This window comes from Patagioenas fasciata, chromosome 15 (assembly GCF_037038585.1).
Source record: "Patagioenas fasciata isolate bPatFas1 chromosome 15, bPatFas1.hap1, whole genome shotgun sequence".
Lineage (NCBI taxonomy): Eukaryota > Metazoa > Chordata > Aves > Columbiformes > Columbidae > Patagioenas > Patagioenas fasciata.
The window spans coordinates 7846060-7864065 of record NC_092534.1 but is presented as its reverse complement, the minus strand read 5'-3'; the positions used below and the strand labels follow the sequence as shown (position 1 = coordinate 7864065).

At 40.8% G+C, this 18006-nt stretch overlaps 1 protein-coding gene across 3 annotated transcripts in view; it reads left to right on the top strand.

The window, feature by feature from the left end:
- Positions 1-18006, top strand: part of CLUAP1 (clusterin associated protein 1) — a 53461-nt gene that overhangs the window by 12092 nt on the left and 23363 nt on the right. For all 3 annotated transcript variants that reach the window (XM_065851067.2, XM_065851065.2, XM_065851066.2), the window contains exons 6-8: positions 5709-5792; positions 7070-7203; positions 8386-8527. In XM_065851067.2, coding sequence (XP_065707139.2) covers positions 5709-5792; positions 7070-7203; positions 8386-8527 — 360 coding nt within the window. The remainder of the gene's footprint in view (positions 1-5708; positions 5793-7069; positions 7204-8385; positions 8528-18006) is intronic.

Here is an 18006-nt window from a genome sequence, read left to right as displayed (position 1 = left end):
GTATTTGTAAGGGGTTTCTTCTATCATAAAGCATATATTCAGATTACTTCTTATCTGGCTAGGCAGGCCTTCTCATTCTTTTTGGTCTGCAGAAAAATTATGTTTTCCTGTTGGTTCTCTATCTCAGATCTTCTTGCGGGATACTTTCTATGCGTCAGGATAGCCAGGGGGTTTCAGACACTGTATTTGATTGAGGGTTTTGCACTGCTGAGCAGGGAAATGTCTCTGGATTCCCTTTGTGGATTGCTGAGATGAGTATGTGAGAAAGCAAAATAGCTTTATGGGAGCCTGGAAGCAGCGAAATTAACAACTAACTTGAGCTTTAATCTGTTGAGGAGGAAAATGGGCTGTTAGGAGGTATGCGATGCCTTCAGAAGCTCTGGATTATTTTTGATGTCCCTCCTGCACCTTCCTGTTCATATATGACAATGCCTAATGTCTCTTCCCTGTATTGGTCAAATGTGATCACAGTGTGTGGTAGGAAACTCCCTGAATAATAAACTCTCCAAAATGAGAGTTTTATCACCTGTATGGACAGCAGTAGTTGCAAACCACCTATGTGCAGGGAGTACGGAATGTATAATAAAATGGTACCTGGACTAAGACGGCAGGTGACAGGCAGTGGTAGTGAGGAGGTAACTTGTGTTTGCATCAGGCTTAAAAACTCATGAAAAAATGAGGAAAGATTTAACCTGTGGTCAAAAAATGTTTGGTGCAAAGACCAGTATGTTGGAAGAAAGCTTTTATTTCTGGTCCTTATCACAAAAATGTGTTTGGAAACCTCTGCTAGACCTTGTGCATGTCAATATGTACATATATTATTCCACATTTATCATGAGTGACTTGTTTGCTAGTCATGCTTAATTACTTTCCTTGGTTCCTTACTGCTGTTCAGAAGATTTGTGCATCCATTTATCCAGACATCAAGCATGCAGGAAGCTGGTTTATTGGGTTTTGATGCATCATGATGGAAAACCATTACCAGCTGGAAATGCTTCATTGGGCATACTTGCACAATGGTTTTGCAATAATGGTTCTTCATTATTAGTGAAGTATAAAGCTCCTGCAGGAAAATTCTCAGTAAGGGCAGTGGTGGGGTACATTTGCAGAGGTGGTGGTGTCCTCCTGCCCACACTTGTTGTGGCTCTAAGTGCATTTATCTTTCTGCACAGAGTGTGGGAATTCAGGATGGATTTGGTGTTCCACATTAACACTGCACACAGTGGAAAGGTGCAACATACCTAGAACATGCTGTTTGTTGTTCCCTGTTTCTGTTACGGTCAGAAGATGCTAGAAACTGTTACCTGGACCCTCTGCCACTACATGGTTGGTGGAACTCATATGATACTTTACAACATACCAGTTCCCTCTCTAGTCTTTAATGCTAATTCTTGATGCTTTTGCAGGGTCTGTAGAAAGTATTTCTTGTCTTATATTTGACATATAAGTGGGCTGAAATCCAAACTTTCAGGAGCCTTTATTTGTGTGTGTGATTTTGTTTGGTTGCCTGTTGTTTCAGTTTTTTTTGGTGGTGGCAGTGAGGCTTTTGTTTAGATTTATTTATTCAGGAAGATGACAATGCTGTACTACCCTTTTTTCATGTGCAATAGAGATGCCTAAATATAGACATACAGTCTCATTTCAAATGTCTGAGCATGTCCAAGACATTTGAGGAGGGTTGGCGAATATAATATTAATACAGGACATAAGGCATATCTGGAAGATCAGATTGTTCTGGAAATGGAGTCACCTGCATGTTAGTGAGCGTTTCAGAGATTGTGTACACGCCCTAAAAGGTATGATACCTTGAATAAAAGATAGGTATTCTCTATTGATCCTGGAGGAGTAGAGATATCCATGTGGTTCCACATTTAGGAAACTGAAGGCTGCAGAGCTTCATGGAACAGGTCTTCAGTGACAGGAAAGGCAACTCCTGTGCCATGTTTCTGCATCTTAGATTTCAACCAGCCATCGTACATTTAGCTGTGCGTTTGGCACTGAAGCTGTTAGAGGGCCTGATGAGGTTGCTGCCTCTGTATTTGTATCCTACAGGATGCTTTCTTGCTGAGCAAGGTAGAATTCCTGCTTAGGTGAACCAGTTGCTTTATCATCTTTTGGCAGAAAGAAGCTGTGCTGTGACACCAACCTGAGCGTTGTGAGAATAACGGTAACTTGTGGTCCTGTGCCAGGCCAACTTCTCCCCCAAAAGGTGGTCACCGCAGCAAACGGCCAGAACCACAGCTCGTTGCCTCTTGCAGAGCCTGGCGGCTGCTCTGAGTCCCGGGGACAGAACCTCGGGCTCCTGCTCTGAAGATCTGCTGTGCCCTTCTCCCCTGCTGGTGCTGGACCCAGGGAACCGTCACTCAGCAGGGACACAGGTTTGAGATGAGTAAATTATTTAGACAGATGGAGTTTTGAAGGCTTTAAGGTCAGTGTTATTTCCTGAAATGACTGCAATGCAGTTTTGCTCTAAGGAAATTTATCCTCACTTTTGATGCCAAAACTGGTGCAGTTTGGGCACGGCTGGCTTCAACGCTAACTTGGCATGTCCTGTGGAGAATGCCCTGTTCGGCTGGGCACTGTTCTGCTTGATTGGGCAGTCAGCTACATTTTGATTAGAAGTCTTTCTTACTTCGTAATTAAATTTTCATTTCCAAAGGAGACAAAGTTTTTGAGTCTAAACCAGCCAACTGATTTGTTAGCACTTCCAATTGGGTTTATCCAAAGTGAGATTCAAAACTTAAAGAAATAAGTCTCAGCCCTTCTGTGCAGCACCAAATATTAGTCCAACCAGGGAGGACAAGCAATGCCAGCAAATGGTATCTCCTGTGTGTTTTCATGTGTTTTCTTTAATAATTGTCAGCTTAAGTTCATCAAAAATAATTTTACACTTGGCTTCCCTGATTTTTAATTAGTATTTATCATGTAAAACTATAGCCAGGGAGCTCTTGGACGCTGTGAACAGAAAGAGTGGTGAGTGGTAAACAATCAGCCTGTTCATGAATACCTCTCTGCTTTGGCGTATGTTTGTTTTCTCAAGATGTAATTACCAGGCGTAGTCCGAAATTGTTCTGCTTCTTACCTCCTCTTGCTTGGATAATTTTTTCTATGTTTTTCATCTCTCCTGAGAACTCTGTTTTTAATGGTTAATTTAAAGAAAGCCTCTTGAGTATTATAATGTGTATTCTGATTAGTACACCTAATTGCAAAGAGTACATTACTTAAAAAAAAATAAATGAATGAGGCCATATTTTTCAGCTGAGTTTCATTTGCACACTTTTTTGAGCATGAGGAATTGCGAGTACAGCCAGTAACAATGGAATACCTGATATTTGGACAAAATTACAAAATTGGTTTTGCCCTCAAGTATATGGCCTATTTGTATCCACAGATTTAGCACAAACAGATGAGCCTTTGTGTAAAGCCAGGCTTTAAAAATCTCAGTTGTCGTGTTACTGCGTATTTTGTATTGGGTAAGACATACCAGTTGAGGTTGAGTCAGGCTGGAGAAACAATGTGCTTTATTTGTTCATGTGGGGAATCATTGTTTGTAACAGTGAAGTGAAAAATATATATACAAATACAGAATCTTAGGGAGGAGCTGTGTGTGTATAAAAGCTGTAATCGTCCCCTTGGATTCTCCTCTTGGCCTGCTGGGGTGCAAGGTGGTTAATTGCCCTGACTTTCTTCTTTTCCAGTTTATCCCTGATTCTGCAGTCTGAAAATACGAATTTCTGCCTTTACGCTACTCTTCATTAGCCTGACAGATTTTTCCGAGCAGGTGTGACTGTAGGACTGAACCCTGTTCTAGGAAATGGTGTGGATTTCTGCATGAAGACTTGTCTGTAGTGAAACTTCCACAGGTAGTAGAGGGAAGGTAGAAGACATGACATTAAACTTGTATAAATTATTCCAACTTAAAAGGGCACATCCACAGAAGTGTATCTAAAACCCATCAGTTACCCTTCCCCAGCACACACTGCAGTGACTTGTGCCTGTTCTGTGGGTGTTTTACCAGGCAACTGAAAGGAAATTGATAAGGAGTTTTTCCTAATTAAAAACTAAGATCCTTGCTGTTCCTTTTATCTCTTTTAAAATTGGGAAGGAAAATAATTTCCTTCCCCCTGCTGAGTGATAAACTATTTTGTTTGAAATATGTTTGCTCTGTAGCAGAGATCTCCGTGTTGCCATCAGAAGGGCAGTGTCTGCACCAGCCTGGTCCCGGGTGCCACTGCAGGTCAGGCAAAGTCCTCACAAATGAACAGGCATCCCATTGAGCTTGTTAAATGCATAATGTTCACATAATAGCTGCTAAGCTACATTATACTTGTCCAGTCTTCCTCCAAAAGTGTCTACCTGTGGAGTTACTCAGGAATATGTGTTGTGCAAATGCTTCGTATCTCATTTTCATCCAAATTAACTTTCGGCTGCTGAGGGCCTGTGTTTCTGTGTGGACAGAGGAATGTCCACAAGCGCTTCAGACAGCATAAGCTGTCACTGCCACTAACAGATGTAGCTCCTGTCACTGTTCCCAACATAATATTCCTTCTACTTCTGTTCTAGTGCCAGAAAAAGACGCCTTTGTGCAGCACGTGGCAGGCTCATTCAGGGACCTCATTCAGCAGAGGAATAAGCTCAGCACAAAAAGCTGGTTTGGGGTTTTTTTTTTGGCTGGATGGGCTCCCTGATGGGGTTCACCAGGCAACTCCCTGAACTGGATTTGGTGGAGAGGGAGCCAGGCTGCCTCTGCTGGTACTTGCCTCTGCGGCCTGGAGTGTCTGACATGGTAACTTAATAAAGTAATTGCATCTGCTTCCAGAATTCATCTTGTAGTAGGCTGGGTACAGCCTGTTGCAATGGGTATAAAGCATTTTTAGATTCTTAGTCAGATGTTCCATAGAGAGGTGCTATTTCCATCTTTACCCACCTGTTACCAAATGGTTTGCCAACATAAGATGATTTTAAGGACATTTAGCTGCAAAATTCTCCTTCCTCTCAGTAGCAAACACGTAATCCAATGTTTTCATATCATGACTGGGTCAGAGTTGTAAGACGTAAGACAGACAAAGTGCATGCTGAATACCCCATAGCCCATCTGTCCCCAAAACTGCTAGGATAGAAGAGGTTTTTTCATCCTTTGGGCTTGAAACAAAGGTCACTGTTTTGATGAGGATTTGGAACCACTTGGTTATCGAAATTGGAGAAACCCATATAGCTGTATCATCTGGTTTTCATATGGGCATAGGAGGCACCTGCTGACTGTCCCAGCTGCCTGGCTGAGTAGATGGATTTATAGTGTTTGTCGCTCCACAATTTTTGTGACACTGCTCATCTACCTGCACTGTGGTTTTCATGGGTCTTGTTGTAAAGTTGATGAAATCTTCTTTGCTACCTTGCACACATTGATCAACATGTAATAACCAGTGCAGTTTCCAAAAACCTTCTTTCAAGAATACTTGCAGTTCAGACAGTAGCACTTACCTAGTTTTGAAAAGATGCCTTAGTTGCTCAGTGTTAAACTCAGCCTCAACTGACTTTTTCATCATCTTCTGTTCTTTAAATCATCTGAGCCTTGGTGAATAAGCACTAAATCCTACTCCATCTAGTATGCAGATGATCATATTGTTGTTCCTTGACCACCCTCAGTTCTGTATATATTAGTTCCTTTGTGTAGTGTTTTAATGTATTGGTGTATTTTTATTTCATAGGAAGCAAGAACAGAATCTATTGCCAGACCTTTGGAGATAAATGAGGCTGAGAAGATGATGAAAATTGCCATTGACTGTGTTCTGGTAAGCAAAATAATATTTATTTAATTGTAAAATTATCATTCCTCTCCTGCAAGAAAAACATAGCTCTCTTTATCAGCAGCCTAGGGTTGAGTGCCCTCACCCTCAGCTGGCTGGACCAAGCGCTGCTACACCTGGTTAGTTAATAGCTAATGTGGAACTGCAGTTAATGGCTAATACAGAATTTGGTGTTTAGGTAACATCAGATGTGTGAGCAGGAGTTCATCAAGGCAGAGTTCAGTCTGTGACGACTCCTTGTGTTGTGGCAATGAATACGGTCACTGCTGGTTTATTTGTGAAGCCTCTTGTGTCCAGAGGGAGCAAGCATGTTAATTTGAACTGATAGCTTTCCCTGGCAGAGTGAAGGATGTGGCAGTCAGAAATTAGCCTGCAGCAGAGGGGTAAACCATGCTGGCAACAGCACCTAGGAGGGCATGTTAAGACCCGCTCTGCTGTCTGTTGCACCATATAACTTTGTCAGTTCAATGTGCAGAAACATTCCTCCAGTTGATGCATCAAAGAACTGCACTTAGCCTTCCATGGCCTCTCTCTTGGGAGAAAATGACAGAAAAACCCTTGGAATTTTAGTCATATTCTCTGCCTCTGTTAGGACCTCAGTAGTAGCCTCAGAAGCTTTATAGGAAGGATAGGCAGCATAGTAGAGCAATTGGCTTATTGGGAAATAGCACTAACGCATATCTCAGCTGGTTTAGTTCTGGACTACTTAATGAAATGACCTTTTACAGATGAGCAGCACCTAACAGTTACTGCTGGGACTTCAGCACGTGTCAAGTCCTCTCTCTCTCACTGAAAAGATGCTCATGGTTTCCTGAGCATGAGCACACTGAATGTATTCAGCTCATTTTAATAAACTAGAATATTCCCACTTCCCCCTCCTGATTCCTGTAGCACATGTTGTAATGTTTGGGGTGCTTCCCAGATTTCAAAATTATGAATAAAGCAAGACTTAGAAAAGGATGAAGACATTAAGATAGAGTAAGTTATTTAGAAAACTGACCTTTATCTTGAAGATGGAAAAAAATGTCCATAAAACAGCACCAAGAAATATACTTATTTCTCACCTGTGTTTATTCAGGTGTCCTCATGTATCCTGTCAGATTTTTTTGAAGAGGCTTATTCCTATCTTTTACTGTTCTAGATCATTATTACAATGTTATTTGATAACATGTGAGCAAGATTATCCAGAAAAATGTTCAGCATCTGAACGATAATTCTAATTATTCCAGCGCAAGCCGTGGTTCACCATCCTTCTCTTTTAGGAAGAAGTCCAAAAGACTAAAGACATGTTGAATAATGTGGCTTTGGATGAAGCCAGTTTAGAAGTCAAGATTGAAAAACGAAAATTGGAACTGGAAAGAAGCCAAAAGAGGCTACAGACTCTACAAAGTGTTCGGTAAAGATTATGAACTGATTCTCTACCTCATAAATGAGCGTTAGGCTAAATGATGGAAGATGTGTTGTTAATGTTTAGAGCAGCAAGGAGTGACGTCTGTAATGAGACTGAGATGATGGCCTGTGGAAGAGAGAGATTCTCTTCTCTACAAGTGCCCAGTCTGGATTGTATTATTATTGTTTGTTTTTCTGTTACCATGTGTTTGAAGTCAGAATTTCAGGGCTATTAGAAGTGGCCAGAATGTTATTTTTGGGAGTTGCTTAATCACCACCTGAGCTGTACGGAATGGTCAGGTAGCATGTCTTTTGTCATTCATCATGGATTGTGTCAGGTAGTTTGAAAATGGCAACTTGTGCAAACATTCGCTCTGTTCACAGAGGTTTCAAACATTCTTAGCCACTGATTATTCATTATACATTCTTTGTGTTAGGGTTGGTTCCTCTAGGCAGTGATACAGCCTGCTATAAAGTCAAGATGTTCAGATTCACGGTTTGGGTTGACTTCTTGCCCTTATTAAACCACAGATTTATACAATCTACAAGGTCATGCTCTATTTTTGACTTCATATATTAAAAAAAAAAATGAAATACTAGAAAAATGAGTGGGAGAAGGAATGACATTGGTTCATATACATGTTTGGATCAGTAGCACTTTGGAGGAAGGGTATGGGGTAGATGTGAAGCACCAGACAGCAGTTGTGTTCTTTGGGGCACAGCAGTGGGCTCTGTAGTGTAAGGGCTTCATCACTTCTTGCTCTCAACTCTAGTTCTGCTTGTAATGACACAGCACAGTTTTGTAACAAATAAAGTCTCCAGCAAAGTTGGTGATTCACCTGCCATGCTACAAGCCAGTTTTTTGGAGTTATGCAACAGCAGGATAATTAACTTGGATTTGTTTGGTAAAGGGGCCAAAATATTGCCTTTGTGCCTGTTTGGAAGGGAATGGTAGTGGATACGGAATAACCTTTCCTTTACTAGATGTAATTTTTGCAGAATAATTTAATGAGGTTTTTTGTCTCATACTTTTAGTCTCTGAAGTAGTGTGGAACCTTAAAAACAAAAGGTCCTTTAGGTTAGTTGAGCAGACATGGAAAGGAAACTGCAAAATCAGAAAATGCATATTTCAGAATTCTGCATATACAGGTCAATACTCCACTGAGTAGTTTGTGCTTGTTCTCTCTAGTCCTGCTTTTATGGATGAGTATGAGAAGATTGAGGAACAACTGCAGAAACAATACAGTAGTTACCTAGAAAAATTCCGTAATCTGACCTACATGGAGCAGCTCCTGGATGATCACCGTAGGACAGAGCAAGAGATGTTTGAGGTAAGACAGCTTAGAAATGCTCAGCAAGACTGTATATCCCACAGTTCTTGATCTTAAAGCAGGAAAATCTTTTAATACCCCTGTACCAAAGCAGCACATCACTAGTTATAGAGCCAGCCCTGAGTGCCTGGCAGTTTACTGACCATCCTGGAATTTGACTGCTCTTGGACAAGCATGATAATACAGCTTTTTTTGGTGTTAGTGGAGTTAAACCAAGGATAACATAACAAGGATAATTATATTTAATCCATTTTAATACACACTACACAACTGTCAAAAACCACTGACATTTATGTTGACTTTTTTTCAACCCTGATTTGTCTTTCGTTCCACCAAACAAATCTTAATTATCTTCTGTAGTAGAAGTGAGTCAATTCTTTTATCATCGCTGTGTATTTTGTTAAATAGCTTGCCAGAAAAAAGCAACAGTAATGTAATTAGATTAATCCGGCACACCGTGTGCTGCTCAGCACCGAGGACTGATGCTTGGACCCTTTCCTTGACTAGGTGCATGTTTTTTGGAGTAATTTTTGTTCTGATTGAAAGACCCTTGCTAAATAACGAGACTAATCTCTGGTGCACTTAGCCTCAAAGCTGTTTTGGTACCCTGCTGATGTTGCACAGCTAATGACCTGGGCCAGAGTGCATTTCTAATTACAAAAAGTGATTTAAAGATTGTACCCAAGCACACAATTTTAATTAAGTGACACTGAGCAGCTGAAGCACTCCAGCCTGTCCAGACTGCAGTGCCAGTCGTTTGTGTGGATGGTTTTGGTTTGTTCTTTGCTGTGGTGGATGCAGCTGCCGGAGACGAGCGCTCTGTAGCTCTTGGTGTTGTCCTGAGGTTCCTGTTTCCTTCTGCCTCCCGGTGTCTGTAAGAATACAGAGCAGCGGCTGGAGAGCGATCGGCAGGAGTCTCCTGCCAGGCACCGGTCTGAGAAATCGCTGTGTTAAAAGGAATTTAAAGGCTCAGTGTTGAGTCTGAACTGAATGAATTGCCAGAACTGAATAGTTAATTGATGATGAAGGTGGTAACACCTGCAAAACACCTGCTCGTTTGATGTGGAAGCCCTTTGAAATGTATGAAAAATATGAAATTATTTGTCTGTTATCAACTCTCATTTGTGGAGATGTCACAAGCCCTCAAATGACTCCTTTGAGAGTGTCTCACACTTACTGACAAACCGTTATGCACCACTTATTTTTGGATCTGAGGAATTTAAATAACAGTCTTTTGTCTTTGCAGTTTCCTTTGCCTTTTTTCATTTTCAACCACCTCTTTTATTCTGTTTCTGTTCTCTTGTGCTGCTCGTGGGATTAATCCATCTTCCTGCATTTCTGTGCAGAAGCAGGGATTTATGTGCCATGTCTCCTCAAAGATTTGTTCTTATTTTTCTACTTTGTAGAAAGATTCAGCACATTTCTTTAATTTTTATCTTGTTTTTAGGATGAAATTGTTTCTGATGCTTAGACATGAAAGCTATTAGAACCATGGCTGTTCTAAAAATCAAACTTTTAGGGGGCTGTAGATTTGAGGGTTGAAATATTCTATGACTGTAGATGAATGCCTCTCTTTTAAAGGACAACATAGACCAATACAATTAAAAAAGGTGTTTTTGAAACTAGCTTGTGTCGTGCTAGAATAACTTGGCAAGATGCTTTTGCATTTACCTTTTCTCTAGGCAGAATATGCTTATTCTTTCTTGTGCTTCTCAAAGGACATCACTGAAGTTCATTTTTCTTCAGCTGCCTTCTCCTAAGGTATTTTAAGACTGCTTTTTATGCTGGTACTGTGAAATTTCAACCAAGGAATACCATGAAGTGGCAGACACACAGAAGAGAATGTTCTAATCCACTCAGTCATTATCTTTCATTTGGGTTTGCTTAAGCCATTTTTCTTTTCCTCGGTATGTTATTACTATCAGGCAGCAGTCCAATCATGATTAAGCAAGGAAAAGACAAATAAACAGGCTATATTGTGACTTTCCCTCTGCAACCCACCTTCCCCAGTAAAATCCCCTCTTCGTTAAACTCCTGTGTTTTTTTAATCAGAGCTCCATATATGAAGCAGGTGCTTTAATCTCAATATCCACACAACAGGGGTATCTGAGTTCTGCTGCACTCTGAGATACCCCTTGGTTCTGCTGCTTTTCATGCTATCCCATTTGAAATACTGAATCTAGCCATTCCCATTGTGATGTCTGCTTACCGAAACAGCCAGACAGAAGGTTAATATGAAAAGCAGTTGGTTACGGTCTTTAATCTTCTAGCAAATGTACATTTGAATTATGACTGTTCAGTAACATTTTTATAGGCACCAGGAGAGCACTTCTGGTCCAGTGTTGTTGAATTATATTGACTATCAGATGTCAAAGTAAGCACAAGCATCTTAATTGTTGATTGCTGCTATTTTGGCATTTAGTCCAGTGTACAAGTATGATAGTATTGGTGCACTGAGACACACAAATCCCATAATGGAGAAACGTGGAAAAAATAGAGGAGGAGAAAGGGAATGCACAGGAAGAAAGTCAGGGCAATGGAGCATGGGAGAAAAGGGCGGAGGAAATTGCTGGCCTGAGAAATGGTGGTCACTCAAAAGAGTAAGATGGAGATAAAGAATAGGTGGGAGGGCATATGAAGAGCATGTTAGAAAAGCTGGAACTGTTGCTGTATGCATTCATTCCACTGAAGCAAAAATTTGCAATCCCCTACCAGTACCACGGCAACTGGATGTAGACCCTCCAGTGTACCGCTCTGTGCCCTGCAGCAGTTGTGTGCGTACCTGCTCCTGGTGCTTTACTGATGCTCTCTCCCACTAAACGCTTTAGCAAAAATTTTGGGGAAATGAAGACAGTTGAGATCAGCTCAACTGACCTCAATCAGATCCATCAACTGAGTGCTATAGATCCACATATTTGTTAGGATTATCTTGACACCTAATGTACCAAATGGGTGAACAAGCTTGCCTTAAGATCCCAAATCTGGGGTCATTTGATTCACAGCTTCAAATTCTTTGTGACTGACAGACTCTAGAGCTTTTTCACAGACCTAGACATCAAACAGGAATTGATTAAAATGATCCCACTTAAACCCCATTATATCTAGTGCATGATAACCCCTAGATTGGCTTTGGGAGAACAAAACTGATATTCATGAAACTGTAACTGTTTTCTGGGAGCTTGGGAGTTGCGCGTGGAAAACTGCACCTCTGTGTTAACACTGTTTTTACTAAACTAAATTGAAAAGGGAGCCCAATATGAGATTTAAAACACTTCAATAAGCTAAAGATATGTGGAAAGGCCAGCGACATTTTTTTCAACAGGCCAATACCCATTTGAATTTTCTCCATAGAGGAGAAAGCAAAGACTGATATGTCAGGGGCTTGATAACAGGAGAATTATGAAGGGATGCAGGTCATCCCTACTCTCACATCAAATTCTGCCACAATCCAACAAGTAGGATTCATTAAAAGAAGTTACTCGCAGACTGGGAGGTGTTGAGGCTGAAGATAACTTCCCAGAATGGTTCCTAAAACCAGAAACATTCATATTCTGCCTTCAGCAGCACACAAAGTCCTCAGCAGAAGAGGTAATGTGGTTCCTTGCACATCAGGGCTTGGTGCTGTGCCAGGATATGGACCCTGCACGGGCTACTCAGTCTAGTTCTTTCTTACTGCTGTTGTAGAACTGCACTGATTCTGTTGTATACAAACTGCTCTGTAGTTGGGGAAGGAACACAGGGACAGCATCTACTAAGTTTGTAGTGTACTAAGTTGTGGGGAGTTTCTCTGCCATGCCAGCAATTGCTTCTGTGAAGTGCGAGATGTGACACCTCCCATTCACAGTGTAGGCAGGAAATCCATGATTTCCTTGAACAGAAATCAGACACTGTCTGATCTCTAATATTTTCAGTTCTTAGGTCATTTCACTGACTTTCTTCTGCAGTGTTCCCATTCCTGATGAAACGTATGAAAACTGTGTCTTTTTAGCGCTTTCTGAATGTATTCCTTTCTGAATGTATTGCCTTTTAGTTTTTAAGTATTCTCTCTATCTGTTTTTCTTTAGTAAGAAAGTAGAGTAAGTGTGTTGTACATATTGCAGTTTTTATGCCTTCCCTGTCAGCCTACAGCTTTTGAATATTCACAAGTATTTTAGATGTGTGTAATGTGTAATAGAAATCCAGCTTGAAATTCACTCAAAATAGGAGACAACGCGGTCACTTGAGGCAAAATTGATCAAGCAGATCAATTTTGGTTTTCCCCAGAAATCAACACAGAAATAAAAATCATTGGGAAACCTTTTAGTAGGTGATTAAAACCCAAGGAATTGGTTGAAAGAAAAAGTTCAAATAACTCTATTTTTGGGACTAATGTTTTGCAACTGATCTGGACCAAATGACATAAGTAGGTGATGTTAAAATGATGTATGTGAAATTTAGGAGGTTTATGCTCTGCTACTGCACAAAATACTTAGCAGCAGAGAGAAGTAGCTATGAGACCAGCATTTTAATTGGCACAAGCATATGTAATCTCATAAGGTGAAAAACAGTAAGGTTTGAGGTTTTTAATGTTAGATGGTAAAATAATTCTCAGACTTTTAGCTGTGTAGAAACAATTTCTGCTTCAATTCTGTGGAACATATGAAAATTAAATACTATGCACATATGGACCATAGACCTCTAGGACAAGTGTTGTGGCAGAACCCTTGGCTGGTACCACCCAGTGCCTGGGCTGGCAGTGTGAGTTACTGCCCCTTGCACAGTCGTTGCCTTCTCTGAGAGTTCCAGAATACTGTCGGGATTCTTTGAAGATGGTTCTGATATTAAGATACCAGTGGACAAAACCGTGAGCCATACCATTTCAGAAGTATTGCAGCAGGGTCAAACATCAGGACTGAGGAAAGGTCAGAAATCCTGAGGCAAACAGTACAGCTTTCTTTCCAGGGAATATGGGTCACATTTGGTTTGCTACAATTCCATTTAAATTCTCATTCAGGCTTATCGTGAGCACAGTAAGGTCCTGAAATAAATGGGAGCCTCCATTCTAGGCCAGGAGGCTCTCTGAGAGCCTGCTTTTTAAAAATTTGTTGACCCATATGCCTGTCTCCTACTCAAGCATTGTTCTATCTTTCAGAGGACTGATGAGAAACCTGACTTGATTATGATCCCAGCCTGTTAAGCAGGGTTTCACTCCAGCAGTGCTTCATTCACTGTACGTGCCTGGTGGTGGCTGTCTTCTGGCAAGAAACAAGTGCCTCACATAGTGCATCCTATATCTCAGAACCTCCTCAGCCACAAGGATTTTTAAACCAACAGCTTCTGTTTCTTAGTCTGTAGAGTAGGCTAGAATGAAGCTACATGGTATCCTTACTACTTAAGATGGGTGATTGTGTGAAGAACAGGATTATTGAAACTAGAGAAGAATGTGTAAGGTGAAACGTGGGCAATCATTAGTTGCCCAGTAAGTATTACCGACTCATTTTGTTTTAGAGAATCGTAGTCTGATGCATGTGAACAGTTGTAGAATCAGTGCTTGCCATTTTCTTTTAGAAGAGGCTTGTCTGCATCATTAGACATCTTTACTTTCTTCTCTAAGCCACCACAATGAGATATTTAAAAATGGTTGTATCCTGGTCTTCTAAGCTAGCAGCTAGAGCATAGTCCTGGTGAACAGGAACTAGGAGTGCACATGTTTTCAAGACAGAGAAATCATAAAAAACACGTCTCTAATTCCTGTGCTAGGGCTCCAAAAAGACTGTTAGAGAGAGGCTTGCTGGTGCTGCCTCTTAATTTGGGACTTGACTGGTTGGAAATAAAAAATGAACTGAAGTGTGTGTCAGCCACCTGTAGAAGAGATTCTTTGCCTTAAGGAACACGGGCTGTATTGGAGCTAATTGATCTCAGGATGAAGGCAGCAGATTCCGTTATCAATTCCTGGAACCATCAAGCTCACCAAGAACAACTACTCTTTAATATAATAAACGCTGTCCTTGAAAAGAGTGAATAATCCTGGCTCCCCTTTGAACACTTAAGGGTTTGTGCTACCTGTGACACAGGGAGAGGGTAATTCTGGCGTTAGATTCTAGTAGTGATGTGACACTGTCTGCTTTATGGTGATGAACAAGACACAGCTGTGAATACTAACTTCCAATCAACATTAATTTGGATGATAATTTCTTCAGACTGTGCAAACTGACCTCAGGTTTACATTGCAGAATTGTACATTAATTCAAATAAATCACATATCCAACCAATATTGCTTGTAAGCTTGGTACAATAAAAATGTGATACGTGAAGGGAATGCTCAATGAGTTGTTATTGAGTCATTATAATTCATATCTTCCTTAAAAGCGAATAGGAAAAATAGAGAAGAGTTGTTGTTATGGTAAATTCGCATTATGTATCTCATGATTAATACATTTGATTCACAGCATAAAGTCCATTCTCTGTCACATTATTTTAGGCAGCAGTGAATTCCTGAGTGTTAGTGCTGACTTCAAGCTTCTTGCCTGAAAGCATTTTAACTGGGAAGCGCTGAGCAGAAAATGGGAGTCTGGCTCTTTTTTTTGCCTTCTTTTTTTCTTACTTCTGTTTGGATGCTGTCATCCAGTGCTGGTGGATGGTTTAAAGTCCTCTGATCTTGACTGGTCTCATGTTGCTATCTCTGCCAGTGCCTTACCAATCCTTCTGTCTTCTGTCTTTTCACAATACTCTTGAGCTGTGCCCTGTTGTGAACAGCCACACAAATCCTCAGCGGTGTGCTCAGTGCTGTGTTTCCTCTGATATTCCGCTCCCTTGGCTCTGCCCTGTGGATCCTGAATGGTTCCAGGGTGTTTCTTACATCCTCCTGGGGCCTTCACCTTCAGGCCTCCAGCTGGCTTAATTGAATCTGGATCTTGCTGAAAGGAGAACCTTAACCTAGTCTAAACATGCTAGATATACCTGTAGGCAGGATCCATGTGTTGCTTTTCTATTGCATGAAGAGTTGCCTAAGAAACATGCCACTGGCAGAATTACTTATTTATTTTATGAGGATAAGAAGGGAGATGAGGATGTAGAGAGATGCGAAGAGAGTTCATATAAAGCATGAATATAGCACCCTAGTCTATAGGGCAAGTCAGGAAACTCATTCCGTAGTGCAAGAACAAACAGTCACCCAACTGGAATTCACTCCCCTGAGCTATGTGCTTTTTCTGTTTAGTTCCTTCCTTTCGAGTTCCAGAGGGAAGGTGTTCATGTCTGGGTGAGACCTTCACACGCAGTCTGCTGTTGAAGGAGAACGGTGTCTGATCTGCCTGAAGTCTCAGGACGCTGCCTCTCAGCTTCAGATTATGAAGTGTGCTGTTCTCTTCCAACTCCAATTTATCTGTTCTGCGAAAGTGGTTATTTCAGGGTTTGAGCTGGACGTACTGAAACCAGAACCGCTAAGTAATTATGGAAGTTTATGTGAGAAACGTCAAACCAATCTAATTTCTAAATACTTGCTGTGGATTGTGTTGCATCCTGTTGCTTTAAGTGTAGGGGGTTTTTAATTACATTTTACTGCCTGGCTTCATGTAGCCTAAGCTTGGTAGCATTAGGAGCTGCTGTGTTGGAATAGCATCAGTGTAGGTATCCTAAGCCGCAAATTGCATCTTTTCCTGCCACTGCCTTCTGCTGCTCCCATGACCCCTCACAAAGGCTCAGCTGGGCACCCTGTTCCTTGCTCCTCTTTGCACAGACCCCTGACAGCAGTACACCTTCATAAAGAGTTCTCCCCCAAAGTCATCATACAAGCCCATGCTAGATTTTTTTTACCATGATAGCTTCCCTTTATGATGCATTTCATTTATATTAGAAAACATTTTAGCTTTCTTCCTAATTTCCAGGATAGCATGAATGAAGTTCAGTTAATTAACAAGTATTTCCTTGAAAAGTTAAGCCTTCCAATAAACTTTTGAGGTATTTTTGTGACTTTTATTGACGAAAGTGCACTTCAGTAGTCACCGAACAGATCTAATTGTTTCTTTTGATAAGTGTGATCACTGGACTTAGTGTGTCAGAATTTTGGGGTGGAGGATGCTATATCTTGTGTACTGTCAACTGACCAACGTGATTGCAGTTGGGTCTCTGTGCTTCTGCTGAGTCTGTCAGTACCAACCAAGTCAGATTTGGTGTTTCACTTGGGTAAGTATTATTCTGTCAGCTTGCATGACCAATACTCTTCTTCCTGTTCTGTTTTACTGTATCTATTACAGTACTTTCAGTGAAGACTTCTCCTGCAAGAAGCAGCAAAACTCAAGGTTAGCAGGGTTTAACCTAGAAAGACTGAGTCATGTTGTAAAGTAACAGAAGATTTGCTGGTTTTCAGTAGAATTTGATTCTAGGTGGATACATCAATGACAGATAATGGCTACCTGGGACAGAAGAGCTTTGGGATAAAAAAACCCTTTTTCTGAAGAAGGACAATGAATCAAATTAATAATTTAAAATAATGACACTACAGCAGAAATGAGTCCCCATCCCCTTCCTGTGACATTGGTGCCAATATTATGATAACAGTTGGTGAATTTCTGGTGAGTGTCAGTTAAGTGTATAAAATACTCTCAAGTATGCTTTATGTGTGTTTCAGGAGAAATGATTACTGTAAAATGACTATTAATGATGGGAGGTGATGACTGTTTCAGCACATGAAAGCGAGGGGAAGATGGGAATAATAAGGAGGGGACAGATGGTCTTATAATAGGGGCTGATGATTTTCAATTCATCCACTGGAAGGATGACCTCTAAAAAAGTTTAAATGGCCAGTGGTGATGGCTTTCAGATGCTCTTCAGGTCACAACAGTAAAGAGGTGTAAATGTCTGTAAAAGCTAAGTATTTATTAGCATTAACCTTGATGAGGGATCCATAGAATCTGCTAGAACAAGTCCATGTTTCCTTTTTGTGCGCACAACTCTGTATTTGGAGCAGTGGCTTGTTTGTTTGAGACCACATTCTCCGAAGCACTGTACTTGATTTAATGTTGGGGAGTGGAGGAAGTTGCTGTTCCTGTATTCATCAGAAAGCTCTATCACAGCGATAACACTTTGTAATTACTGAGGTGGCATCATCATTCAGAGAAGAATAACATCTAAATGCAAAATCTCTCTCTGTGGCAGGCCAGGGTCCTGCTTTATTGCTGGCTCTGAGGAGCTGTAAGGCAGCTGCACTGTTTGCTGAGTGCAACTTCATGTGATGTGGAAAGGAATTTTTTAATTTTCAGTTTTGCTAACTTTTGTAGGAAAAAGAAAATCATGGTCAAATGACTGTAGACAAGAGATGGGAAACCAAAGGACCCCTCCGGTAATTCTGCCAGCTGTGACTTTGGGGTTTGTGATTTTAACTGTAGTGAGATGATCTGCCAACAACAAGCATTTAATAGTTCAAAGTTAAAATGAACATTAATTTATGTGGCACTATCTGTGTTGTTTTATAGGTCAGTAGTTTGTCCTCTGATCCTTAA